The sequence below is a fragment of the Haemorhous mexicanus genome, chromosome 3, assembly GCF_027477595.1.
Source record: "Haemorhous mexicanus isolate bHaeMex1 chromosome 3, bHaeMex1.pri, whole genome shotgun sequence".
Classification (NCBI taxonomy): Eukaryota; Metazoa; Chordata; class Aves; order Passeriformes; family Fringillidae; genus Haemorhous; species Haemorhous mexicanus.
Window position 1 is genome coordinate 84231257 of NC_082343.1, and position 27897 is coordinate 84259153.

The following is a 27897-nucleotide window of genomic DNA, read 5'->3' on the forward strand; positions in this document are numbered from 1 at the left end:
TATGGAAAATATTTTTAAAGAACGATATTTTCAGGATAAGAGAACTGAGTGCAGCTGGTTTTGTATATTTTCCAAATCAGATTTCAAAATGGGAACCAGCTGCTCATCTGTAGCTGTTAACTAAAATGCATGGTGGCCATTTTTGAAATACTATATGTGAGGAGTACTGGGTATGATCCTGATGTCAAATTCAGCTGCACATCCTCACTTAATCTCAGCACCACATTCAAATGCTGCAGGCCCATAGCCTAAAGACACTTTAATGACTTGTTGGCAAAAAATCCAGAATCAAGGAGGAGATCATGGTGTGTAGAATCCACTGTGCATTTTTAACCAACATTCTACCTGAATTACTCAGCCTTTTGCATCTGTGCTGCTCCATTGCATTAACAGACACCTCCAACTGGGCAGGCGACTCCTGAAGTTTGGTCTCTGGACATAAGAACTGGCACTGCTGTGCTTTTGTTCCAGATGTCTTCTCCTTTGAGCTCTACTGGCAGAGCTGCTTTGATGATGTCTGGTAGCCATCATTCTGCTTCTCTGGGTTTTGGTTTTATTAAAAACTCCGTAATTCCTATATTTTGTAACTGCACCTATTGGTATAAAACCATATTATGGAGAAAACTTTTGAGCAGAAGACAAGGAAGTGGCTGTTTCATACAGCTGTAGGTATGCAGGAGAGAATAAGGTGCTAAAGCAAATTTTTTTGCTCTGTGTTTGGGAGCAGGAGGTCAGATGGTCAAGAACAAGGAGCTAATATGAATATAAACAGTTGACGAGGTCAACACAGCTATGGTGTTTTCTCAGTTGAGGCTTGTTGGCAGCAGTTTTGGCTCACAGAGCAGAGGTAAGGTCAAAGAACCACTTAATAGAATGTGGGACAAAACAGATTTTTGACAAAGAACATAGTCTGTGCTCCAAAGAAAACCACTAAACCACAAGTTTTATTTTGAATAAATACTGCCATGGTTTTCAAATTTCATCTCATTTTTGTTGCCTTGCCTTCTTTCTGTGTTAGAAATCCTGCTGTGATTGGAAAAAATGGGAAAATTCACCAAAGTAACTTTTTTTGGCTGATAACACAGCAATGTTGCTGAGGGAGGTTTTAAGTAATGCTCTGTGCCCAAGTATTTGAAATTATTGTTTTGCATGTAGGTGTTTTAGTGGGGTTTCAGGTATGTAATTGAACTCCACTGACATAAATTAAGCAAGGTGATAAATATGAAATCAGAGTTTGAAGAGACTTTTAAAACAAATGCTCAGTTCTGTAAGGTAAAACCTACAAGTGAAAAATTAATATTATCTAAACTGCCCAGGATGTTGAAGTTTTTTTCATTGCATTTCTTCTCCTGGGTCACAGAAGTGTCTTTGAAGCAGTTGAGTCATTCTGAGAGAAATTGCCAAGGCTAACTTCTGCTTCTTCACATAGAAAAGTGTTTTTTAAAAAAGGCCTCAAACTCCACTCCTGTGTTCAGTTTTAGAAGTCAAATGTGGATGTATAGTACAAACAGTACTAAGTATCTCATTTAGATAAGAATGACTAGAATGGAAAGCAGTTCGATTTTGATTGTAGTTATTTTAATTGGAAAAGAAAATGTTTTAATTTTGCTCCATTTTTGGTAGTATAATGCTTTTAAAATAGAAGGGCCTAACTGTTGGCAGAAGTAGAATGCAGGAAAACAATTGATAGCATGCTACTCCCCTGTCAGTCATAAAGCAAGAGGGTGCTGTGAACTAATTTTGAAGTTCTGAGCAGCAATGAGGGTACCGTAATAGACGTGGCTTAGATTGCTTTTGTCATTGTGAAATGTTAGGCAGTTCATAGTAATTATAGACTTAACTACCATCTATGCTAGGGACACTCTTCACTTTCAGCACCTGACACTGGGATTCAGACTGTGCCTGTGGTTGAAGACTGCTTAAATATCACATTTACAGGAAACTGAGTTCTTTCCTTTTTTATGAGGTTAATGTTTGATTTTTCTTGCATAGCTGTTAGTCAATAAAGTCCAGTGTTCTGCTGCTCAGAGGTCTCAGCTTGAAACTCCTAATGCAGGCATGACCGCTGTAACCTCAGAAAGAGAATGTAATAAGAGATGGTCCTCTGCTGGGAAAAATCTGGTATCTTCTTTTTGTATGCTTTCCTCTTGCATCTGCTGTGTGAGACCACCAGTGAGCTATACCTCTTCTGCAGTCAGAAACTGAGGTTCCTGACTGCAAGGACCATGATGAGTGAGGGAACTACACCACCACTAAAGTACTGCAACTTCTACCCCAGTGATGCTGTGGATAAAGGATAGTGAAGGCATCTGAAAAATCTCTCCCAAACCAAAACCAGAGTAAAAAAGTAATTTGCCAGATTTTGTGGATTCAAGCAGCTTTGAAAGAGCAGCTGATGTCAGAATGAATTTTTTTCCCCCTAATATGGTATAGACCTTGGTTAGGTTTTGAATGTCATGACACAATTATTTGTGGTCTGTATGAATGTTTTTCCTTCCTTGGTGGAGCCAGGAGTAGAAGCTTTTAAAGACAATAACCTTGTCTGGTGTGATGTGTCTTGGAAGTTTTTTGTTTAACATGGCAGCACCCTACCTCACTGGTAAATGAGAAAATGAACAGTACTTCTTTCTGCATAGGTTTGTTCAATCCTAATCCTACCTGTGTTCTTAGCCAATTTTGTTCCCACCTATAATTACCTCTAATCCTTCTATGTCACAGCTGTTCTCTCTTTTATATCCCCTTGGGTTCCTCATTTTCAGTTCTAAGTCAGGTTTTCTAAATACATTGTCTTGATTATTTAATGATTTTGTTTCATGATCTCCTAACTTCTGCTGTCTCTGTCATGCTCTGGCTGGCTGCTGTATGTCCTTGGTTCCTCACTTGGTTCTGTCATAGCACACAGCAGTTCCCACCCCTCCCTTATTAAGGGATAAACAGATGATAAGCAACAACTGCTGCTCTTCAGCTTCATTAATACTTCCTTGCTATCACTGTCCCCACTAAAAATAAGAAATATTTAAATAGTTTTTATAACTGTTTTTGTAGATCACTGAAGCATACCAAATTTTGCTTCTAAAGCTTTGTCCCAAATGGGATGTAAACTGAGTATTTAGTAACATTGCTAAGTACAAAGGACTCAGCAAGATACTATCTTTATAGTCTTATTTTAGAGTGATTAATACATTGTATGTAAGAAAGAGGAGACAGTTTCTTTCCACAAACATCTGTTTATGATTTAAATTCTGCAAAATATCCAAAAAAAAAGCTGTGTGGTGAATACAGACTTAGGACTTTCGCCACGTATCCTACTGTCCTGAGGACTGCTCCTATACTACTATTAATTTTGTTAGTATAATTCCAAATCTGTTATATATCACTAAACAAAAATAAAAAGTGAAAACTTGGGGACTGTTTTTGTAGAAGATATGTATTATTTGATTAACCCTGCAACATAAAATTACAGTCAAAAGTGTATTGTCATTATAAGTGAGTTTTACTGTAAATAAAAGGGAATGTATTTGAAAAAGATTTCCTCCACATGCCTTTTTTCCCTTTTTTGCATGTGGATCTGTTTTTTTCCAGTGACAGATCACACCTGTTTTCCATGTAACAGCCATCTGGTCTTAATGCTGGGGATACAGCCCCCTTTTTCACAGCTTGCTTAGTCTCTTCCAGTTAGATCTGCTTGGTCAAGTAGTGGCACACATAGCTAACCTGTTTAGAGGGGTCCAGATAAACATTAAATTTTGCACAGCCTTACTTCTGCACCAACAAGCTTTTTTGTATTTCCCTAGCCATCTCTTGGAGGAAAGAGAAGCACATAATGTCAATGTTTTTGGGCAATGGCCTTAATAATGTGCCTTTACTTAGGGTCAGCCCTGAGGGTAATCATAGAATGGATGATTACTTAGAATAGATGATTCCTGTAGGTGTCTTTCAACTGGAACTATTCTATTTTCTGTGAGCTTTGGCTCTGTTGAAAGAAGTACATATTTTTCATTTTGGATTGTACAATTTGCTGAGGAGACTTCAATGATGGAGTAAATGTGGATTCCATGATTTGTTTGTGGGTCTGCAGCTTGAAAACTTGGCTTTTTTTGAGATCTGGTATGTTCCAGATAGTTCTGCTTAGGGCATACCCTGTACTTCTAGGAGAACAATTTGTTTGTCTCTTGACAGAAACATAAGGCTGTCCTGTACAGCAAAATGTACTAGATCTGTGTTCAAATTCTACCAAGCAAAAACTGCAAGAAGATCAGGAAAAATGTGGGATTCCAGCATCTAAAACCACTTTGGTGTATTAAGAAAGTCTTTCTTTAATGCACTTTGAAACTACAAAAAAGGGCAATAGAGGTTTTTTTGGACTGGATATGAGAGCTGATGGGGAGATTTTGTGGGAGAGAGCAAAAGCCTCAGTGTCACTCATCCTCACAGGGAAGAGATTCCTTTGGAGATCAGGCTGTGGCATTTATTACTCATGACTTCAGAAGGGTTTGAGAATTTTTGCTGGAGATTCCTGCCAAACCTTGGAAAAGTTCGGCTGCTGAGTGCCGCATCTAGGAGCCCACCTCTGGGCATGTGGCTAGTGCAAGATAGCTCTTGTGATGCTTCTAGCCTTCGTTGGTTGTTGAAGGGTAAGAAGCAACATGTGGAAGTTGCCAAACGGACATCCAGGGCTGTTGTTTGGAGTGTTTGTCGGTGGGGGATTTACAGTCTTTATGCTGTGCAGTAGCTTGTACGTCATAGACATTGTGCAACGACTCAGACTGCATAAGCTGAATTTCCCTCACTGTATTTAAATGTTTTAACTACTTTCACAATACTATCCAGGCTCCCACACAGGAGGTTCATGAAGGAATCCCTAGAGACAGTCTCTTATCACTGTTCCAACTCATTAGCCCAGAAATTACATAATATTTATGGATTTGCAAAATCTTAGTATGCCTTTTTTTTTATGACAAAGAAAAGAACTAAAAGCATTTTGGACACATCTATACTTCAAATACTTAGAGATGGGTGGGGACTTGATTATTTAGCTGAATTTTGTGAAGATTTAAAGCCCTAGATGTCTACATGGAATGCCAGAAAATGTAGACTTTTAAAAGATGCATATGTATGTAAATATGTATAAATTTGTAAACCAATAATAATTCCAGAAGTATAAAATTGGCTGTAGTCCTAGTTTTTCAGTTAAAAATAATCGTGCTGGAGATATTGAGTGGATTCTCATGGCTTTAAAACTGTTTTACCAGATCATTGCTAGATGCTTTTCTTATTTAGTAGACTTTAAACATTTCCAAGAGCTCATTATTCCCATCTCTAGGGAAGAGATTTTGCAGACAGCTACAGTTATTGTACATCTTTCCTGGCTTTTTTGAGGGAAGTGGGGGAGGGAAGCAGGGTAATGGACATGTGTTTCCTGACCAAAAATCCATCCGTGTCAATGTCCTGTGAGCATTTGAATGAGAAACTGAATAAATTAAACAACAAAAAAATTATCCTCTGACTACAGTAGCTGATGTCTTGGTCCAGATGATCTAGCTTCCTAAATCATATAGGGGAGAGATGTAGAATGAGGAGAGACCTTTTTTCTGCTATGTTTGTCAAATTGAGAGAAGTTTGTAGAACTAATCTCAGTTCACCATCTGATCCTAATTTTTGGCTGAATTCAGTTTATTGCTGCCTGTCAGAGCCCTGAGATAAATGAAAACAAAAAGAAATTGGCAGGCTTTCTGTGTAAGAAAACATTTTCCTGAATCCTGGAGGAGTTTCTTCCAGAACTCTGAAGGAGGATGTTCAATAGTTGTGCGATACCCTACTGACAGCACTCTCCATGTTCAGTTGGTCATCCTTTCATTAAGTAATTGGGGTCAGATGGCAGCTCTCCTAAAGCTTGTGAAAAACGCATTTTACAATTAATCATTTTCATTAATATAAATCACATAAATTTTAATTTTTGCTGATTGTTGCAACTCACAAAAATTAATTATGAAAATACAAGATAATTGTAGGATAGATGAACGTTCAGATATTTCCTGGTGTTTGCTACTATAGTAGCTTATCCTTTTAATCTATTAAGTGGAATGTTGCAATGGAATGTACAATTAAGTAGATAAGCAGTTTTAAAGTGTAACACCTATTCTTCTTTGTGCCAATTTTGTGCCACTTTTACTTTTTGTCAGTCTGTCTTTTATAGCTTCTTGAAATGGAAGCAATGTTTTTTTCATTTTCTTTTGCATTGCTTGAGCACATGATTCAATATGATGAAGGGTTAGGAAACTTCTCTTTTTTTGGCTATTGGCAGTGAGTAGAGACATTTGCTATTTACTTTCTATTTTTTTTTTTTTTCATTTTAATATACAGATGATCCTGCCAGTATGACCAAATCTTATGATATAATCATTCTGACCTTATTTATATTTTTAGCTCCTAAAGCCTACCAGCAAATAAAAACATTATTCAAACCAAGATCTAAGTCTGTCTTTGTCCCACAAAGGTGGAATTTGGAGACTAAGGACCAAGAGGAAATAGAAATGCCATGCTCTAAGCTATCTCAGGCAGCAAGAAAAATTATCAGCAAGAGACTTTTCATTAAGGGGACCCAGATGAGATTCTTTGATAGTACATGACTGTTTACATTAGAGGAACATCATTTGACAGCATAGTTCTGTTTATATTCAGTATGTTTTGGATTCTATGCATCCACTGAACTACAACTAGCAAGTGAGGGGTGGATTTTTGGAGCCACCTCAGATGCCACAGGAGAACATGAACATTTAGATATTCATCTGATATTGTAAAATTTGGAGGCATCATTCAATCTGTGAACTCACATTTCTTCATAAAACTTCTCCCCATTCAAGCATTTCTTCCCAGAAGGGTGGTTGTGCATGTAGATGCTGGAATGACTGAAAGAAAAATGATTGTAATACCTTCCTTCTGCTTCCTCCCCACATTTCTGAAAAAAATAGTTATTTTCAGAGTGTTGGGTCACACAGGGCTTTTGTGAGTGTTCTCTGCTTGGCATCACCTAAACATAGCCTTTAAAAAGGTCACGTGTATTAGGTGACAGGGAAAATAGCTTTAGAGACGTGGTTGAAAGAAATAGGAAATATTATTTACACAGAATAAGCCTAATTAACCTTTTACACTTTTTAGACTATGTAATCTATTTCTATAGATACATTATTAGGCCTCTTTCAGAAAACTCAGTCATAGGAAGTACACTGACAAATGAAAATCCCTGCTTTATGATATGTAATAATAATTGCCATGCTAAGGAAGCTCTACCTGAGCTTCTTTATTCTCAAGAAAGCATTACAGAAATAAAAAAACCACCCTGATTTTCTTTTTTATGCACTTCATTGCATAGTGTAGACGTTGCACGGTAGTAGAATACTTTGCCCTTTTTTTTCCCACATGCATGTATTTTTTCTGCAAAACCTCTTAAATTCCCTTTTGTTACTCAGAAGTTAAGTTTCTGGCTGGCATTAAGTGGCAGGATGATTCATCTCTGCAAGCAAAGTTCTTTAATTTCTTCTATGATTTAAGGTTCTGGGGTTTTGGTATGCCTGGTAGTCTTAGGAAGCTAGAGAATCCAACCCTGTAGTTTTGTGAATGAGTAACCCCAGAAAATAGTAAAGTTGCATTAACTGTCAGTCTTAAACTCCTCTCAGCAGGTGCTACACTATTGTCTATATAATACACTCAAACAGACCAAATAATTCTAACTATGGATGTGAACATTTCAATATTCACTGGACAATAAAGACTGAAAGTCAGATTATTGGCTAATGAAAAGGAATATTAACTAATCTTAAAAGGCAGATGGATCTCTCATCAATACATCATGAGCAAGGGACTTACTGAAGTAACCAATATATATTTTTTTGGGCAAGAGAACCTGAACATGCCTATCAATTCTCCGAAGTCATTGGAATACATATACATGTTAATGACTTTGGATCATAGAAGTCATAGAATTTACCAGTAATTGAAATTAATAGAAAGTTTTTGTGTCAAACACCAAAAAGAGAATCTGGAATGAGTATAAAACTTCCCTTCCCTCCAATCCTTCTAAAAAGGTGTGACCTGGGTCTAGTTTCAGTGTATCTTCAATGGTGCTTGAATCCAATAAGAATTCCAACAGTTCATCTCCAAAAAAGCAATTTAACAAGCCCAGTAAAATAGATACAAAGATTTTTTGTTGAATTAATTTTGAAAAATCAAAGTATATAAGTGAGTTATATACAAAAAGCAAGTAATGAGGTTAGTAATAGAATTTAGTAAAACCATAAAAAATAGTCTTTTGAACTATTTGGTGTGTCCTACTTTTGCAGCCCACTGTAGGTGGTATATGAGCCAGCTAATTTGAAATGCACATATATTCTGCAAAGTCAATATGCCACAGCCTTATCCAAGGGTTCTGGTTTAGATGTAGTGTTATGCTCTAAAAATCCTGAAATAAAATCAGAGAAAAAGTGCATCTCAGTGTGCTGCTCCTATAATGCAAAATAATATCTTAAACATGAATTTCTTCCTTCACTCTGTGACAGTCATAGGGAGACCATTTGGTACATGTCTGATGTTCCCTGGGGAAAGTGTAAATAATAGTGTGAAAAGGATAGGTGGTATTTGTCTTAGCAGAGGATTTTAAACAGTTCTGAGGAGCATGCAGCCACTTCCTTTTCTTATTTAGTTCCTGATTATAAGAGCTATAATTTTATACAGTGCTCTTTTGAGATCATTGATATAATCCCCAGGATCTCAAATATTTGAGGAGACGATGAGGAAGAGCCATTTAGAACTTCTAACCACCTGTTTAAAATGTTAAAATAGAGTTAGAACACTTCTGGGACCTTAATTTAGTCTCCAATTAACCTTTTTTCCAGTCATTTTTAATAAATATTTGAATATAAATTTACCAGTGAGATAGTTGGGACTGAAAAGTTTGAACTTACTTCAAAGGCAGTTTTTAAGAAAGCTAAATTTACCATGATAAAGAGTAACTGTAGCCACTAGCACAGGCAGTAATAATATGTCCAGTGTAGGTGAGCTAGAAGTGTTGCCAGTTTTTCAATGTAAAATACAATGTTCATACTTTCTCTTTCTCTCGGGATTCCAGAACGCTTCTGTTTCTGCAATGAAAGCAAGAGCACTGTTACTTCTTGATGATGACTTCTGGAAAAAACATTACCCTTACAAATATACCATTTTATTGAGCTTGAGTATTCCAGTTCTGTGGCAAAGTTCATAAACATTCCTCCAATTTTTCCCCAGTAAAAATCTAATTAGGAGTGATTTTGAAGTTAATACGTAAAGTCTTGACTTTGTTTAAATAATTATAGTGCTGGCAACTTTTGGAGTGTTGAGGAGCCATTAAAGGAGTTTTGATTAATCTTTGAAGCTTTACTCTTTGTGTGGAGCTTTGAACATTATGACTTAAGTAAACCATATCAGTAAAGTAGAAAAATTTGTTTAGCTTGTAGTAATAAAATGTGATTTTTCTCTTAAATTCTGGTTAATATTTTCAAAACAGTAATTACTTGAGTACTTAAGAAAAGTGTTCTCTCAGTTTTGTTTTCTTTCTTACCTTTATATAATACCAAATTTCTTATGGAAAAATTTTTGTTTAAGCAATTCTGATTAGTTCTGAACTGATTTTATGTGGTCATTGATCTAAGAAAGCTTTTGGAGCTTTTTTAGTGTGCGAACCACTCCTTTCCTGGTCCGGAATAACTTAAATCAATCATCACATGTGACATCAGAGAGCAACTAAGTAGTCACAACTTACTTTTGTAATGCTGATGTGACTGGTCAGAAAACCATGTGTGCTAAGGGAGATGCAAAATGTGCTATAATTGAGTGGATGGAGCTCCAGTTTTAGGCCAACCATCACAAGTCTAGGAGAAGTGTGCTTAAAGGCAACTATGCAAAGCCTGTGAAGCCCTTCTGAACTTCTATTAAATTTAGTTTTCTTCTGAAAGTAAATGATTTCCTGTAGCTTGCTGATGCCAACTGCTGCAGATTAAATGTGTGTTTATTAACTTTGGTTGCAGTTTCATTTGCAGAGCTGATTGGAAAAGCTTTTTAATACAGGATAGTAAATTTGTGGCCCAAAAGTGCCTGGTGCTTTTATCTTTAGAAAGCGTCTGATACTCCTACAATAATGCAAGGTATAGAAGATACAATCCATGTTTTCACTGTTTTGTATCAAATCTACTTAGGGAAGGGCAGAAAGAGGGAAAAATGCTGTCGGAGGAATGGCAGGTTGCCATTCCCAAACCTAAAGAGTTTGGTTGAACACATGCTTACATTGATTTTTATAATCTTATCTGGTTTGGGGTATCTTACGTGATGTGCACTGGAAACATTGCCCATTTTTATTGATACTTAATTTCTGCTGAGTAGTACTGAGGTGGAAAATTAAATGGCACCAGAAATGCTATTCAAACAGAACCCACCCATCTGCTCCAAGGAAGTAAGAGTGCTCTCTCATCTCGCTAGGATGTGTAGGACCTGGGCATAATTCCTCTCTGTGTTTATGTTTTATTGGAATAGATTCCAAAACATTTATAGTCTTGGATACTCTCCCTTGTGGATTACAGAACTTTCTGGCCTTTGTGATACAAACCGGGTTTCCTTCCAGGTGGTCCAAATGTTGCTGCCAAATTCTCCTTCCTCTGATGCGCTGTGTTCACACTTCCTCTGGAGAAAATATCTTTATTGGCTTTCCTGTACCAAGAATAGTTTTTGTTCTTTCGTGGTTCTACACAGCTTTATTGCTACCTCTACTTCATCTCTGCTTTAGTTAGGCAGCTCTGCTACCTTTCATTTTTTCATGTTTTGCTTAGGAGGATTGGGGTTTTTTCTCCATTAATGTGAAATACCTTCCCCTGCTACATCTGCAATGCAACTTTTCTTTGTTTCTTTCAGATAGCCATTTAACACCTACCTTTTGTTAGCCCTTTCAGTCTTCCCACTAAGTGGGATGAGTGCTGAGCATGTCAATTAAATGTTTGGAGTTCCATGTTATTTAAGTATTTTTTTTTAGCCATGGTCAGTATATTACAAGTTTATTAAGACAGAAGACATTTTCATGAATGAGTTCGGCCTTCTACATAAAATGAGGCATTTAGTTAGAATCAATTTGGTTTGATATTTAAATATTTAACTACAGACATCAGAAATGGTCATTATAGTGTTATTTATACTGTAAAAAATATAAAGGTGAGATTGCTCTATCCATACTTGATAATCCCTTATCTGATCAGACTTTATTTATGTTAACCTTTTTGGCTGTGATAGTTGCTCAGCAGTAGCATATGTCCATTAGCTATGGCTTTTTAATTTTATTTTTTTTTAATCCAGAGTAGCATCCTTCACTTTTGAATTTACATTTGTGAGGAGAGACTGGGAGCTGGGGCTGTCTATTCCAGTGAAGCAGCAGCTCACAGATGTGTACAAATATTGGAAGGCAGGATTTAAAGTCGTCTGAGCTAAGCTGTTTATAAGTGGTGCCCAATGACAGGACAGGAGAAAATAAGACACAAATGTAAGAGAAATTTCAGCATTGAAAAAACCATTTTACTGTCAGGGTGGCTGAGCCTTGGCACAGGTTTCCCAAAGGAGTTGTGGAGTCTGTGTCCCTGCAGCGTCCAGAAGCTGTCTGGATGTGGTCTGCCCAGCCTGCTTTCGCTGACCCTGCTTGAGTGGATGGGTGGTGAGATGATCTCCAGAGGTGCCTGCCAGCCTCAGCCATTCTGTGATTCTGTAATATTCCACTGTAACAGTCACAGTTCCTCAAGTCAAACAGTATGTTGTCTAAATAATGCTTTGAAAACAGTAAGCTCCCTTTTTCTTAAAATTCTACATTCTCCATTTCTTCAGTCTAGCCTCCAATGTGCTTCTTTACTCTCAAGTGCAATTTGTTTTGCAGGTAGACAAGATACTTTAGTGCCTTAAAAACACCATCAAGAACTTGGAAAAGATGTGTGTTTCATAAATGATCAAACAGTACAAATATTTGGAGTGTACTTCATCTATCAGAAATGCTTTAAGTATTCCTCTTACAACCTCCTTTTGACATTTCTGAAAGCTCATTACTTCTTTGCCTTTTAACAGTCAAGATGAAGGCTGTCAGTGGTGGAATTGAGATTTCCATCTGTTCATTATACCTTAAGTAGAGAGGGAAAGAGCAGATGTGCTGCCCCAGGCTTTCTACTAATTTGGCTATCCAGCTGCCTCTTTTATTTTGGGAAAAATACCTATAATCTCATACAAATATAATCAAATATATAAGGAATTGCAGTCATCTTGGTTCAACCTCCTAAGTCTACTTAGCAATCTTTAGATTCTGGCAAAAGATACAATACCTTTTCCAAAAAGGCATTTGCCATAAATCATTCAGGCCTGATTCACTGAGGCATCAAAGCAGGCACATAAGTTAAAGCAAAGCTGGAATTCTATTCTATTTATGTTTAAGTAAATATCTTAATAAATTAATCTTTGTTAAATTAGTGTATTTAGTGTCTTTGTGTCTTTCAATACTATTAGATTCAGTTAAATAAATACAATTAAAATTATTAGGAAACTTTTTTGTGTAGGATTATGAGCCAAGAATATTTTTTTTTTTTTCCCTATAATCCAGACCCTTCTCCACTTTGGAAAGTGGGAAAAGTTGCTGTCTGGGCACTGAATATATGAAGGTTCATTGTCAAGAAAATTCATCTCGTATAAGCAAAATGCCACATACAATCAATGCAAATCTCATTTGTCCAGCCAAATTGAAACCTTTACCTTTTCTAAGAGCAGCTCTCCTTTTCATACAGAAATCTGAGAATGTGTCCAGAGAAACATCTCTTGCCTGAATTTAGAAATGCAGGTTTCTTGGAAAAGAGGGTTCCACCAATCACAGTAATTATGAATAGTAATATATGTAACACAATATCTTTCTTACTAAAAGATCTGTAGAGGAATTCCCTGTGACAGCTCTGTGCAATTGTTGACCACCATTCAAGTGCTGCTGTACTTATTTCTTTTTGATGACTTTTGCAAAATAAAGAGCATTAAAAATGTAATTTGTAGGGTGCACAGATGCATACCAACACCAGGGCAAACCTCAGAACTTATGGTATTTTTCTTGGCAAAGTAAAATTGCTGACAATTTTAATCAGACAGTAATAGTCCGTAACTTTTAAAGATTGCAGTCGTGAAGTAACAGGAAACATCAATTTGAAACTAGATTCAAATGATTTTAAGTTGTGTAGGATTACTTATCAAACAGTGTCATGCATTTTACATTCTTTTTTTTGATAACAACAGTTCTTTTTTGGTTTAGCATAAAGCCATTTAATTAAAATTTTAAAAGCAAGCTTGAAGGGTTTAACAAAGACCACTCTATCTTTTGGAGGGGGAAGAAGTGACACACACCTTTAGCTACAGCTAAAGATTCATGAGGACTAAAACTGCTTACTGTTTCCAGCTGAGATGGATTTCTTTCTTGATTCTCTGTTTTTCTGATTTAGTCTGCTCAGACACTTGACCAATCCATCTGTTCAGTACCATTCCTTCCCTCAGCCAAAACTGTAACAGTGCCAAGTCTCTAAAGAAGAATTGAAGAGGTTGAAAAGAAAAAAAAATAAAAAATCTCAGGTCATCTGTTTCAAATCTGCCCTCATCTCTTTTAAGTGAATGTAAAACTGAAGGTAATTTGAGATTGTTCTTTGGTCTAAGTCACAGTTAAATCAGCTAAGTGGTAACACTGGAAAAAGCAGTAGAATAGCTAGGAGACAAGTGGAATTACATTTTCAGGCTCCTGGAGTTTTGCTTTTGACTTAGGTGGGGTCAGGATCAGGTAACAAGTGGACCAGTACAAATTCATGAGAAACCATCACAGTAATTCAATTTGCTGTTTACTGAAAATTCACATGGAACTATTTTTTTCCCTAAGGGGGAAAACTACCAAAATATACAATATAGTTTTCTGCCTCTTCCGATTTGAGTGTTAGGCAAGCCCTCCTACCTCTGCATTTGTGGAAGTTTGTGTGGTGTATTTTTTCATGGCAGTGATCTGGTCTTCTGGGGCTGATGTTTGGGCATGTCAAGAACTAAATCTAAGAATTTGGCTCACGTCTGACTTTGTGAACTTTGAAGAGTGCAATTTATTTGTATAATGTGCATTATGCTGTATTTCAGTTCTTTGTCATCCGTCTGCCTTCCTGCTGAGAGGAATGTTTCACAGCAGAGAGCTTGACACAATCCACCATAGGAAATTGATTAGACAGCACTCAGTGAAAGTTCTTATGGAAGAGAGAGGTGGATTTATGTCAAGAGTGTTCCAAAAATTTGATTTTATTAATCAGTCTCATACCTACATATTCAAAGCATCGTGTTTGTGTTTATATGGTCTGACCAGGGTTGCTCATGTGTGACATTGAAGGCAAAAGCACCCTGGCTATCACGTCCTCAATGCTTTCTCTGGGCTTCTGGTGATAAATGGTGATATATTTGATTTTATACAGGCCTTCTATGCCTTTAAGATCCAGCAGCTGTGCTGGCATGCTTATTTTGCCTCAGGATATTTCTTACTTCAGCCTCCATAAATTTTTTCTGTCTGTATGTCCTCACGTTGAATTTCTTCAGATTGAAATGACTTCCTGCTGGGCCTGTAGGATAAAGAGTGGCACAAGTGATGTACTGTGGTAGGGATTGTTGCTGTTTTCAAGGTGCAGGGTCCTGGTCCCAGAGGTGTCTTTGCTCTGGCCTTACCAGAGCTCAGGCCTGCTCATCTTGATGTAAATGAAACATTTTAAATTTTCCTTCAGTCGGCTTTGTTCTTTGTTATCCTTGTGTGTTGCCATTTTCAGCTCTGTTTTGCTGCTGCTTCCAGTAGTGCACATGTTTCCATTAATAATTCATTCACATCACCCTACCTTATTCTGTTCTAAAAGTCTATACATGTGAACTGGAAACATCTAAGTTATGATCAAGCCCAGTTCCTGACAATATTGTCGTGTGGTATACTTTAGAACAAATATCAAAATCAAAAAATAAAAGCCAAATAGTATTGCAACAAGAATAAATAAAATTTTACAATGTGGTAACTTACTTCATTTGAAGCCTTTATATATTACAGTACTAAGACATTTGGTAGTTAATTCCATCAGGTATTGAAGTTGAAGAAATCTAGTTCAGGTTCACTAGTGAGCATCCATATTAATCCTTCAACAGCAATTTGAAAATGCACAAAAACTTGGAGTGGGTGTGTTTAGAACTGTTGTCAACTTATTGTCTCAGTAGGATGGACTTTGAAAGACTTCAGTTTAAAGAGCAAGTAGCCCCTGCTACAGTGTGATGCAACCACACAAATGTCTGATGACAAATTAGATTATAAACAGCAACTGTTCTTTTCTTGTAGCAAGTGTTAGCATACCACAAAAGCTTATGATTTAATTACCTTTTATCTTAAGAGAAGCCCTTTATGGATATAGGGCATGACTGTGGGCAGAGAATCTGGTTTTGCTCCTCTACTTATGAATGACAACGTCTAGGACCACCACCCTCAAGACCTTCCTAAATAAGCACTGCTCTGTTCCTAAGCCTTTCTATTCCCAGCGCTGTGAAGTCCACACCTGGAGCCATGCTGTTGGCTGGGGGGGAAAAAAGGGAGAAAATTATGAGTCATCTCCAGCCCATTCCCCTCAGTACTCCTGGGATAAAAAGGCCATGGAAATGAATACCACATATGTTCAGGACAGGGAAGGAGCTTGCAGAGGAGTGTTAGAAGCACTGGTACAGTGCCAGAGCACTGTGGTTGTGCCAGGGAACACTAATACGGAAACCTTTAGTAGAATTTTATTTCCTTAAGGAAATGTGAATGAAGAAAGGGTCTGCTGCTGGTACTAGAGTGGGTGCTAAATGCTGCCATCTCCCACGTCTCCATGCCCACTTTGGATATGGACTGAGCTCATTGAGGAAAGGATTGGAAATGGAAAATGGCTATGAAAAACAGTCCTATGAAAGTACGTGCTTTCTGTAGCTAAAATAAAACCAATGGTTGCCTACAGGGGAATAAAAAAAGGAATTTTAAGCAGAGTCCTTCATGTGGAAAGCGGAGATGCTGACAGTTTCTATTAAGTTCTTTAGAAAATCTCTTCCTGTGAAGAATGTCCTGTCTGACTTGCTGGTCCAATTCAGGACAGAGAAAGTTATTTGTAATTTAATGATACCTCTTCTGGAAAGGTATTTGCATTGTAGAACTGGCTGGAGCTCAGTGCACCTTGGACAGATTTTTGTCCTGTGCAGCTGTAGCACATCAGGTTGTTGGAGAGGCAGCCTGAGTAGTACCATCTGCTGCAGAAGGGCTGGGGTGTTTGCTGGAGTGTATCTCATCTGGGCCACCTTTTCCACAGAATATATATGTAGCATTTATTGTGCAAAACTCTAACCCCCTGGTTCAGTTGCCTTGAATTTAAGTAGTGGGTTACAGTTGTAGTGGAAGAGGAGCTGGGATAGATGTATGACCTCATTGCAGCAGTTTCATTGCCTGTGAAATGAAGTTAAAGATAGCTTGGAGCAGAGGAAGAGGAGGAGACACCCTTGTCCTAAGAGTTGTTAAGAGGGAGGCATCCAGGCAAAGCCTTGCACAAAGAGGAGTTTGTAGCAGTGTTCTTTATGCTTTAAATCTGTTTTGAGCAGTGGGATACATGGTAATGAGCAAGCTTACAGCATTTGGAGCAGGGAAGAAGGAGATAATTTCCACATTGTCCTCGTGGACTATAAATGGTTCTGGCTGGCAGGGCAGCTGCATGACGCACAAGGCAAGGAACACAGTGCCAATGTTGCTATCAGTTTGGTTTGTTCCTTCTTAGGAATGGGGGGCAGCAACCAATTCTGAGGGTTTCTAAGGCTTTTTCAGTTCCAGGCATGTATGAACAAAAAAAAAAAAAAAAAGTAGTCAAATAGGAGTTTGGAAGTTTTAAAAACCTAAAAAGCAACCACTTGTTCCTTTAGGAAGCTTTCCAAAACAATGGCTGGCAGTAAGAGCAAATGATCCAAATATACATCCAGAAAACCTTCTTAGCTGTAGAAGTAAGCATGGATTTTACTGATCATATGGTTTGAATTCAAAATTATGCCCAAACTTTTATAGCTCCCACTGTCACAAAAAGCCAGATTCTTGAGGGTTTTCCTTGTTGAGGTCTTAAGAGCATTGAGTTGCCAAAATACTTGTACTGTATATTTGGGATGGTTATGGGGCTGTGGACATTTTTCTCCAGCCTGTTACATAAAGATATACTCCATAGAATTATTTGGAACGTTAACATTGTTGTCATAGACAACTGAATATAAATTTACTTATAAATGGAGGAAATTTAGCTAAGACTGACACAAAAAATATGTTGTACATTGGGAAAAGAATTGGAGATGCTTTTTGGCAACCAGGTTATTCAGTGGGATGGTTCATTTTAATCCATTGTCCAGCATTTGCCTCCCATACTTGATGACAAATATGATGTTGCATGCTTGCCACCTCTTGTCTGCATTTTCTCTTCATAACAAAACAAAGGAAATACGGCTTTGAACTGCTATCCAGTTGGATCCTGATTCAGACTGCCTGTGTGACTTGGAGCAGGAATCTAAAATCCAAGTACACAGAAAGGCGTGGGTGACAAAACAGGATTTACAAGGGGAAATAGTGATCTGGATTATCACTTTCTAGAGACAATTTATATTTATTTAATCAGCTACTGCAGTGACACATCCTTAACAGCCAGAAGACAGGAATTCACAGCTACACAACCCTTGCTTGCAAAAGTCTATCAGTCCTAGGTGGGACTCAAGCCAAGCTGTTGCTATCAGAGAAGTGTTTTCCAGAGCACAAAAATATCAAAGAATTCATTAGTGCATTTGTTATGGTTGCACACTAAAGAGGAATGTTCTTTTGTTTTGTTTTGTTTTGTTTTGTTTTTAAGTTTGACAGTGTAGAACTAGATCCCATAGTTTCTTCTGGTTAAGACAGTTGTTGCCCACTGGATAGGTTCTTTCTTCCATTTATTTATACCACCTTTCAGTATGAACATTCATGTTGGTTACATGTTCCTCCATATCCCCAGTTATCCCTTATGTATCCCTGGGTCAGAAGCAATGATAGCAGGAAGTGTTGGCTCTGGTTTGAGCAAGCCATTAGGCATTATATGTTTTATGTGACTCACATCACAGAGTCAGGTTGGAAAAGACCTCTGAGATCAAGTCCAACCTATAACCAAACACCACCATGTCAACCAGACCATGGCACTAAGTGCCAGATCCAGTCTCTCCTTAAACACCTCCAGGGATGGTGATTCCACCACCTCCATGGGCAGCCCATTCCAATATCTAATCACCCTTTCTGTGAAGAAATCCTCCTAATGTTCAATCTAAACCTCCCCTGGAGCAGCTTGAGACTGTATCCTCTTATCCTGTTGTTTGCCTGGAGGCTGACCCCAGCTTGGCTGCGTCTTTCTTGTGGCTGGTTGTAGAGAGTGATAAGGTCACCTGTGAGTCTCCTTTTTCCAGGCTAAAGAATCCCAGCTCCCTCAATTGCTCCATACAAGAGTTGTGTTCCAGTCTCTTCACCAATTTCATTGCCCTTCTCCGGACTCGCTCCAGCGCCTCAATGTCCTTCCTGAGTTGAGGGGGTCAGAACTGGACACAGCACTTGATGTGCAGCCCCACCAGTGCCAAGCACAGGGAAACAATCACTGCCCTGGTCCTGCTGGTCACACTATTGCTGATACAGGTCAGGATGCCATTGGCCTTCCTGGCCACCTGAGCACATGCTGGCTCATGTTCAGCCGCTGTCAATCAGCATCCCCGTGTATTTTTCTGTGTGGCAGCTTTCCAGCTGCTTTTCCCCCAGCCCGTAGCCCTGCATGGGGTTGTTGTGACCTAAGTGTAGGATGCGGCACTTGGTCTTGTTGACCCTCATAGTACTGTGTTGCCTTGTAGATCAGCCTAGCTGGATCCCTCTGCAGAGCCTTTCTGCAGATCTACACTCCCACCCCCATTTGTGCAGCATTGTAACTGAATAAAATGTCTGCTTGCTTCAGGAACTCTGCTGCTGGTGACATATTCAAAATAAAATGGTTTTCGTTTAAATAAGCAGTACACTCTTTTCTTTCACACTATCATATTAAATAGGTAGTCCACCACTTTTGAAATAAAAGTTACCTCTTAGAGAGTTTTCTGTCATGACAATTTCTTCTAATTTTGTCTCCTAATCTTCTTGACATGCCTGAAGTTGCTGTCTTTTAACATGCTCCCTTTTAGTAGTCAACCAGAGTCACTGAACGGTGGTTTTAAATGTGGTGCTTTTGTTTGTAGCACATCTATTACTGGTGTCTGCGCCTTCCTGATCAGGCACTCTGTATCATCGGAGTAAGCTCAGTGAGCAGTGAGGTCAGTTTGTGCTTTATCTAGTATTGATGAAAAATGTTGACATGGTCAAACTTTAGGATAGCTGCAGCCTTTGTTTTCTCTTTTCACAATGTTTGAAAGATAATATGTCTCACAGAACTGTAGCGGCCCACAGTTGCTGGAATTTGAGTGGTTTGAAAGGCAGGGTTTGATGACTGCACATGGACAAGCACCAAAGGGCTTGGTTCCCTTCTCTTCTTGCAGTCATTTGTGTTCCCTATCCACCTGTAAGGAGGTGCAGATCCAGGCCAAAAATGTGCAATGACAGCAGGGTATGAGTTGCAAACAGAGAGGACATGTTCTGCTTCCATGAGCATTGATTCAAGCAGTTACCCTTTATAGTGCGCAAATTGCTGAAACAAAAACTGTTCATCAGAGTGTGAGAAGGGTGGAAGGTTATTGCAGAGTGATACAGGAGGGAAAATAGTGGTTTAGGTTTTGGCTCAACTTTTTGCTTTAAATGATTGCGATACGAAGATGTGGAGGTCATAGAGGAATTGATGGCTCTTTTGGTATGATCACTGCTTCCAGAACTGTGTGGCACCTTTGTAGCCAATTCCTTATTGCTAAGGGATTTTCTGGAATGCTTGATATTAACTATTTTGTATTACCTCATCTGTATGTCTCATCTATTAGTGCTTTTGAGGATAAGAATACTCTAAGCAGAGAAATAGTGCATAATTTTCTTGCCTCTTTTTTTGAGAACACAGACCTCAAAATTCACAAGTCTTATGAGGTACTGCTGGTTGTGTGCAGCACTGAAGTCTCAGGTTTTTACCTGGATGTCAGGTGTTACACGTGCTATGCAGAAGAATGCTGCTTAGAAATTTTTCTGCTATGATGCCATAATCTCAGAGGCCCAGAGTTAGACTGCCTGCATTTTTTCCATTTTAATTAAACAGCCACGGTATCTGGCTCAGAGAATTCATATGGATAGTGTGGCCAATATAGGATGATTATTTTCTACAGGGACACTCTTTTAATATAACTCAGAGGGAGTTTTGGTCTTTGTCTACAAAGGTAATGGATAAGAAAACAGAGAAAAATAAAATGCTGATGAGAAAATGGAATGTTATATATGGTAAAATAAAGAAACAGACCAGCCTAATGCCATCCAAGAAACACATATAACCAAGCTCCAGGATTCCAGAGTGATAATCTCATTAGTTTCATATTATTATGCAACTGTCAACTGCTGGTCCCTTATGGAGTCACAGAAATTTATGTCAGAAACTGAAGCAGGTTAGAAATTTAAATTAATTAGAAATTAGCTCTATTTTTTTTATTTGAACTCAGTAGTGATTTACAGTACTGGACTTGCCAAATTTTCTTTTAAACAGTTGCCTGTCATTATGCTGCTGAAGAAGTCCAGGTTTTTCCATCAAACCTGAAGATGTATTTATTTCAGTAAGGATTACCATTCCTGCCAGTGGAATCCCCATAGATTTGGCTAATTGTAATATGGCTGTAAATATGTGTTTTCCATGGAAATGAGTTTAGTCACAGGAATTTCTGTTTTTTTTAAAGTACTGATAGCTTTGCTTAATGTGCTTGCCAAGCATGTGTATGGTTTAAAGAAAAACTCAGTTAATGTATTTACACTGAACTGCTCACGATATGTTTGTATTGCTTTTCAGGATGAAGTATGAATTGATAGCTTGACTGTCTCTCATGCATTTATGCTGTTAGCAAATAAGGAAAGCCTCCTTTAGCTCAGTCAGGTTTGAGATTGTACTGCTGAGATCTTGCCCTCTTGCAAATGTCTGTGAGCTTGAATCCAGTCTTTATGTAGTTTTTGTAGATATATTTTCATTGCTTTGTGAGTTTTTTTTGCTTTTGTTGTAAGAAAGTAATTGAAAGTGCCATATGTGACTGGTATGCAAAGAATCCAGAAACAGTACTACTGAAAATGCTTATAGGGACTGGGCAATATTTACAAGAGCATGTCGTGACAGGACAGGGAGGAATGGCTTCAGACTGAAAGTAAGATTAGGTTTGATACTGGGAAGAAATTCTTTACTCTGAGGGTGGTGAGGCACTGGAACAGGTTGCCCAGAGAAGCTGTGGATGCCCTGTCTCTGCAAGTGTTCAAGACAACGTTGGATAAAGGTCTGAAAAACCTGGTCTAGTGAAAGATGTCCCTGCCCATGGTAGGGAATTGGAACAAGAGGATCATTAAGATGATCATCCCAATCCAAACCATTCCATGATCTATAGTGGTAATATTAATTTAATTTAACTTCTTACTAACTTTCATTTTAGGACTATCCTTACTAGTACAGCAGGGCAATTGATGACTTGTTATTGACATACAATTATTGAATACTAATTGATATACTTATTGATATACTAATTATTGACACACAAATCTAGTGCCAGGAGTCTTGAGTTTCCATATTAAAAAAGAAAAAAATACAACCACAGAATTATAGCGTGGTTTGTGTTGGGAGGGATCTTTTTTTTGTTCACTAGGTAATTGCTCAGTGGATACTTCTGTTGAGATGTCTGCAAAGGGTGATCTTCTGTTCATAACTTAGAACTGAGTAAATACTATTAGTATTATGAATTTGCCTTCTAAATAGTCTGTATGAACGTAAAGATAACGAATATAACAGAAACATATTAAGAGTTGTATGATTCACATTATACTTGCATTCAAAATCTGACCTCAAATGTTACTAGCATTTTAATGTATAATTGTGAACCATTTTTAACATAATGCATAATTTCTTGTTTTTCTAGATATGGAATGAACTGCCTCATTCAGTTTGAGGATTTTGCTAATGCCAATGCATTCCGCCTCCTGCATAAGTACCGTAACAAGTATTGCACTTTCAATGATGACATTCAAGGTAACAAACTTTTTCTCTTCTCTTCACTGTTGTTCCCACAAGTCAGAAAAATAAGTCTTAATTTCCAGATGGGAAAAAAAAAATCTATCAACTTTATTGTGATATTTATAGATGTACATGTCACATTTTGCCTTGGGTTTCCTCAGCATGAATTTTTGGTGAGCTGCATTTGCTCTTAACCTTTCATCTCACATTTACACCTCATACTTTATTTAGATGTTTGCTCTTCAGGTTTCGGGGTTTTTTAATAGTTTAATATGTGAATGGCTTTCCCCATATAAATTACTGACTTCTTTGAGCAAATGGCAAAGCTCAAACCTGGACTGTACTTTCTTGGCTTTTTGTCACTTCAGTGACAACAGCTCCACTGTTCCTCCACGCAACTGGATTGATAAATGTCAAACTGTTTTTCAGTTCTTAAGCTGACAACTCAGTTAAATATTAATGTAATTTTCCTTACAATCTCACTCAGTTTTAGATGGAAATGATCCCCTTGACTCTCTTTTTCCCATCTGAATCATTTGTGGAATGAGCTGGAAAAAGGAAAAAATCTAGGGTGGGAAATGTCAACCAGGGGGATTCCCTAGTGCTCAATCTAAACAGGCACCTCATCCCTCCCTCCCAAGAAGACAGACAAGTAGGGCTGAAGGTGGTGTATGCTACTACTTGGGTTGCTTTATATCTGGTCAGAAAAAGAGCACTGTAAAATAACTTTCTCTATGGCAGTGGCTTCCAGCCTTGAGAGGAGTCTGAAGTCAGATGAGCTGCTGGAGAGAGGTATCCAGAGAGGGCCCTGGGTATCCAGCTACCTCTTATCCCTGATGTTTCCTTGGGTATATGAAGGTCTCAGCAGTGACATGTCAAAAATGGAAGTTAACCTGTCTTCATTTCTTATGGCTTTCAGTGACACTTTAAGCCAACTGTTAGGAGCTGGAGTTTTCCAGAAATCCTTATTGAGTCATGCTTAGGACCTAGGTCATATTCAGTGACTCAGTACATGGCAGTGGATTCAAATAGTCCTTTTCTGTCTGTTGTTAGGGATTTGACTATCCACATAAACCTTGTTCCTGTTATAAGCCTGATTGAGTTCTACTTCTGCATCTGAAACAGGTTATGGAGGACAACCTCCCAGATGGGAAATAAACTAATTACAAAATATAATTTCCTTTTGTAAGATGCATGGTGCTTCCCACCCTGAAGGGTCTGAGTGTAACCATGGCTACAGCACTTCATTATAGCAGGCCAAAGAGCATCTCGAAGTTTCCCTGGTTGTTTAGAGGCCTGGTTCCCACAGGGAATTTCCATTCCTTGCAGAATGAAGGTTCTTAATCCAAATCAGAAAGAGACTCAAGTAGAATGTGGTTTTAGAGAAATGGGAGTTTTTCAGCAAGAGTGTACCAACTATGGGAAAACTTACTTGATGAGGCCTTTTGTGTATTTGCATTTTCAAACCACTTCATTCTCTCTCCTGCACCTTAGAAGGAGGTGTCTTGACATTCAGAAGTGTTGGAAGGTATCCCTTTGGCTTTTGTCTCAGCTGCTGTAGCAGATATCAGCCTCCCTTAGAAGTGCAGCCATGTGCAGTCTTTTAATTTATTCATTTTCTGCAATCTAATTTGTGCTTATGGGGCCTTTGATATTTTCACAAACAATGTCTGTGACTTTTGGGTGATCTCCATCCTTAATATCTGTGTAGCTTCCAAGAGGTGAAAGTGGATGCATTTATTTCTGGTCTCTGTCATTTGTCATCATATCCCCATAGTTACCTTCAGTAACTTTTTTTTTCATAGCATGTCATCTCCTGTAGTGTGGAAGTAGAATAACAGCCCATTGATCTTTCATCACTCTTCCTCTTCCAGCTTTATAAACCCTAAGGATCTTTCACCTAGCAACTGCAACGAGAATGGATGGTGCTAACTTCTTTATCAATCCTTTGAGATGTTCAGATTATAAATAGCATGACTTTCTCCAGGCTACTTGAAAGAGTGGCTTTCTCTGTATGCAAGTTGTGTTTTCTACAACAGTAAAGCTGACAAGTTGTGGCAAGCCAATAAAAGCAAAGAAATCTAACACTGCATCTAATTTGCCATCATCTTCTGAAGATAGCGCTTGCATGGTATTTTAAACAGAATTTCTCCTAGTACGAATATTTTTCAAGAGAAAGCTACTTTAAGATCAAAAGAAATGTTTAATATCTTTCATAGAAATACTTGAAGATTTCTTTCTCTATATAAAATATCCAGAGAAAGGATCCCTATATATCTTAGTGATGCAATGAGGACCTTTCAGTATCTCAAGTCTAAAAAATACCCTAATATATGATCCTGATTTCTGACAGACAGTAAAATAGATAAAGAAAACATGGCAAGCTGCATATACCCATCTGCAAGTACTGACTTGGACAAATGCAGTTGCCCTCTCTTAGCTCACAGCTATTTACACAGGGTCAGCCTACCCCTAACTGACGATTGCAGAACATCTGGAAAAAGTCTGCCAAAACACTGGTCACAGAAAACCACCAAAGACTGGCCATTAAGGATCACCTATAGACATATTTAAGAATTTCTGGAAACAGTCTCAATCCCTGCTACAGTAGGGTCACATCCTTTACTCTGGAGGAGGCTTTGTAACTTTTTCTACATTACCTCTCCGTACACAAGGAATTGAGAAAAAGGTGAACAGGATTCTGACCAAATGGTATAATCTGTTTTGGAATAATAAAATTCTTTGTACTTTAGCATTTTAGAAAGCATCTTTGGTTTTGGATAGGTGGTGAATTTCTTCCCTCTGAAATTATAATAATTTTTCCATATCTGTATTTTCAAAATATCTTCTTACAAACACAATAGCAATGTTTCCTTAGGGAGAAAATATGCACTTTTTCCCTTGGATTCCTGTCTGTTTTTTTTTCTAATCACAAATCAGCTTGGTGCTTTTTTTTTTTCTCTCTCTCTGAAATACTGAGAAAGATTTTTGGAAATGAAAATCAGAGAAAGCATTTGGTTTAAAACAAATACTTTTATCTGGTTTTAGCTATTGGAGAACTTTTTCCAAAACTGAGGGGGGGTTTGATCATAATTTCCCATATGGGAGAAATATGAATCAATTTTGTAATGTCAAACTTCACAACATTTAGAATTAGGTCAGATTGCTAGCTTTGCTCATCTCCAATATATTTAAAAAGGAGATGTCATAAGGAAGGGTGGAATTTTCTAAAAGATATGATATGTGATGGTTTTTTCCTTTCCAACCCCTTCCTGGGAATGGACCCATGGGACCTGTGTTGCCAAACAAAGCTGTTTCTCAGGGTGAGATATGTTCTCTGTGTGACCACCCTTGAAGGAAGAAAGCATGGGATTCACACTTTAAAAATTTCCTTAAAGAAATGAACCAGTTCCCTTGCCTGCTGCAGGGAGGTTGAACAAGTCTCTTAAGATCTGCTAAAACCCAAGTCCTTGGTACAAGGCAGTGTTGAAATCCTGCTTGTGGGTTTGATTGGCTTGAGCCACACCTTCCTGCCCTTCACAAACCCAGGGTGCCATGGTGCTCCCTTTCCACACTCATTTTGACTTTGGTGAGTCTGTTGGAAGAGTTTTTTCTGCTTGGGCACAGTTGGTGGCTTAAGGCATGTTTGCGTGTCTTAAGAGATGTGCATTTTTTCTGTGGGTCTTTTGGTGCTTATCATGTGGTCACTGGTTGCAGTCACTGCTGACATGGATGCATTGCAAATAGTGGCATAAATTTCTCTAGCCTTCCTGCCTCTATGTAGGTCTCTTATTTCAATTATTAGACTTTTTTGGATCTTTTCCCCCTTCTGTACTTAAAAATTGTCTCAATTGGCAATGACAAACTTCTGTAGTATAACACAATAAGTGTTACTCTGCTCTGTAATACTGGAGTTACAGTTCTTGTAGCTTCACTGTGCCCACAATTGCAGTGCTTTCCCCCACAATGGACACAGGGCCTGTATTTTATGCCAATAAAAATATTTACACGGAGAGATTGCACTGGATTGAAATTAACTTCAGTATCCGTCATGACCATAGATGTCATTAGTTTTGAACAGCTGCATTGTTTGATTGCATCAACATTTTATGAAAAGAAAGAGACATAAAGTAAAAAATGTAGACCACATATAACTTGATATAATTATTTAATTTTGCATTTTGATTTTATTTTAAATGTATGGTAAGTGTTCAGCAGACTGCCATTTGAATAACTAGGAAAATTATACCTGGAAGTTACGTTGTGACCAATTAAATGTTAAATCAGTGCCATTCCCAAAAATCAGGATTTCTGTGTTACAAACATTAACCTTTTTAAGATTAAATTCTTTTAACACTAATATAAAAATTTATACATTTGGTACCTGGAAATTTCGGTTCCTGAAATCAAATTGTAGAGAAGATTTTGGATTTGTTGTAATGGTTGTGATGGGCATGGGGCTTCCAGTTCTTTCTCTGACCGGGATTTTGAAAAATGCAGAGTGGAATGACATACAATAGCTCAGGTATTTATATCATATATCTCAAATTCTGATAAGATATACAGACTGTAGAAAACTTTTTTCCTAGACATGTGCTTTACTTTCAGAGACATTGGCTTTCAAGTGAAACATGCTGAGATTTTTAAAATGAAGTAATTAAAAAAATTAAGTACTTTTAAAAAGTCCTATTAAGACATATGCTGTAGGGTTATGTGAAGTATATTTTTCTTTCGGTATATTCAGGATATCACCTCTTTGTTACTCATTGATAAATTTACATTGAAATCAGAGTGTTTTCAAGAAAATACCCTACTGTAGCTTTTGTGTAATTTTCCATGTGTATACACAAGCTCATGTATGTACAAGTATTCCTCTGTTTCTTTTTTTGCTCATTATGAGTTTAAAAGAGAAATCCATTCTTCCTGTGTTCTGGGGCAGCCAGCTCCAGGTGGCCCTGCTTGCTTGAGAAGGGAGTTGCACTAAATGCCCTCCCAGCCTCAGCCATCCTGTGCTGCTGGGACTCTATATCATTTTCCAAATATGCCAGATGGTTGGTGTTTTAGACAGGCTACATTTCTCCTTGCCTACAGCCTTTCCCCTCTTTTCACTGCCTGTTGCAGAGCAGGGCAGTGTGCACATGCAGCTTTGAGAAGCTCATTCCTGGCAAGAAGAAGGAGCTCCCATCTCTTAAAAGAGGGGCCTTTTCAACTACCCACAGCTGTAGCATTTGCCTCACTGGCAACTGAGATCTCACCTTTTCCATAGGATCTTTACTCCCCTTTTTTCCCTGGAAGTGTAGGAGATGGGAATGGATTTTTTCCCTGGCACAATGTGAAGTGCTGTTTGGATGGCTGGCAATGTTAACATGTGATTTCTATTATGCTGTGTATTGAGAAATATGAATTTTACTTTTACCACTTCCTAATCTTTTAGTCCTGAATGAATACCTCAGGTTTTTGGATGTGCTGCAGAAAGTTCTCCCCTCGTATTGTTTGCTAGCTTTTTAAAATGAGATAGGTAAAATTACGTAAAGGAACTGCTAACACTTGATTACAAGTTTTACTTTTTGAAACTTTAAATAATGGACAAAGGCTTCAGTGC

The 27897-nt window shown here is 38.0% G+C and overlaps 1 protein-coding gene across 1 annotated transcript in view; it reads left to right on the plus strand.

Moving 5' to 3' along the window:
• ME1 (malic enzyme 1) overlaps window positions 1-27897 on the plus strand; it is a 154238-nt gene that overhangs the window by 95974 nt on the left and 30367 nt on the right. Inside the window, exon 7 of the mRNA XM_059842545.1 lies at window positions 22201-22310. Coding sequence (XP_059698528.1) covers window positions 22201-22310 — 110 coding nt within the window. The remainder of the gene's footprint in view (window positions 1-22200; window positions 22311-27897) is intronic.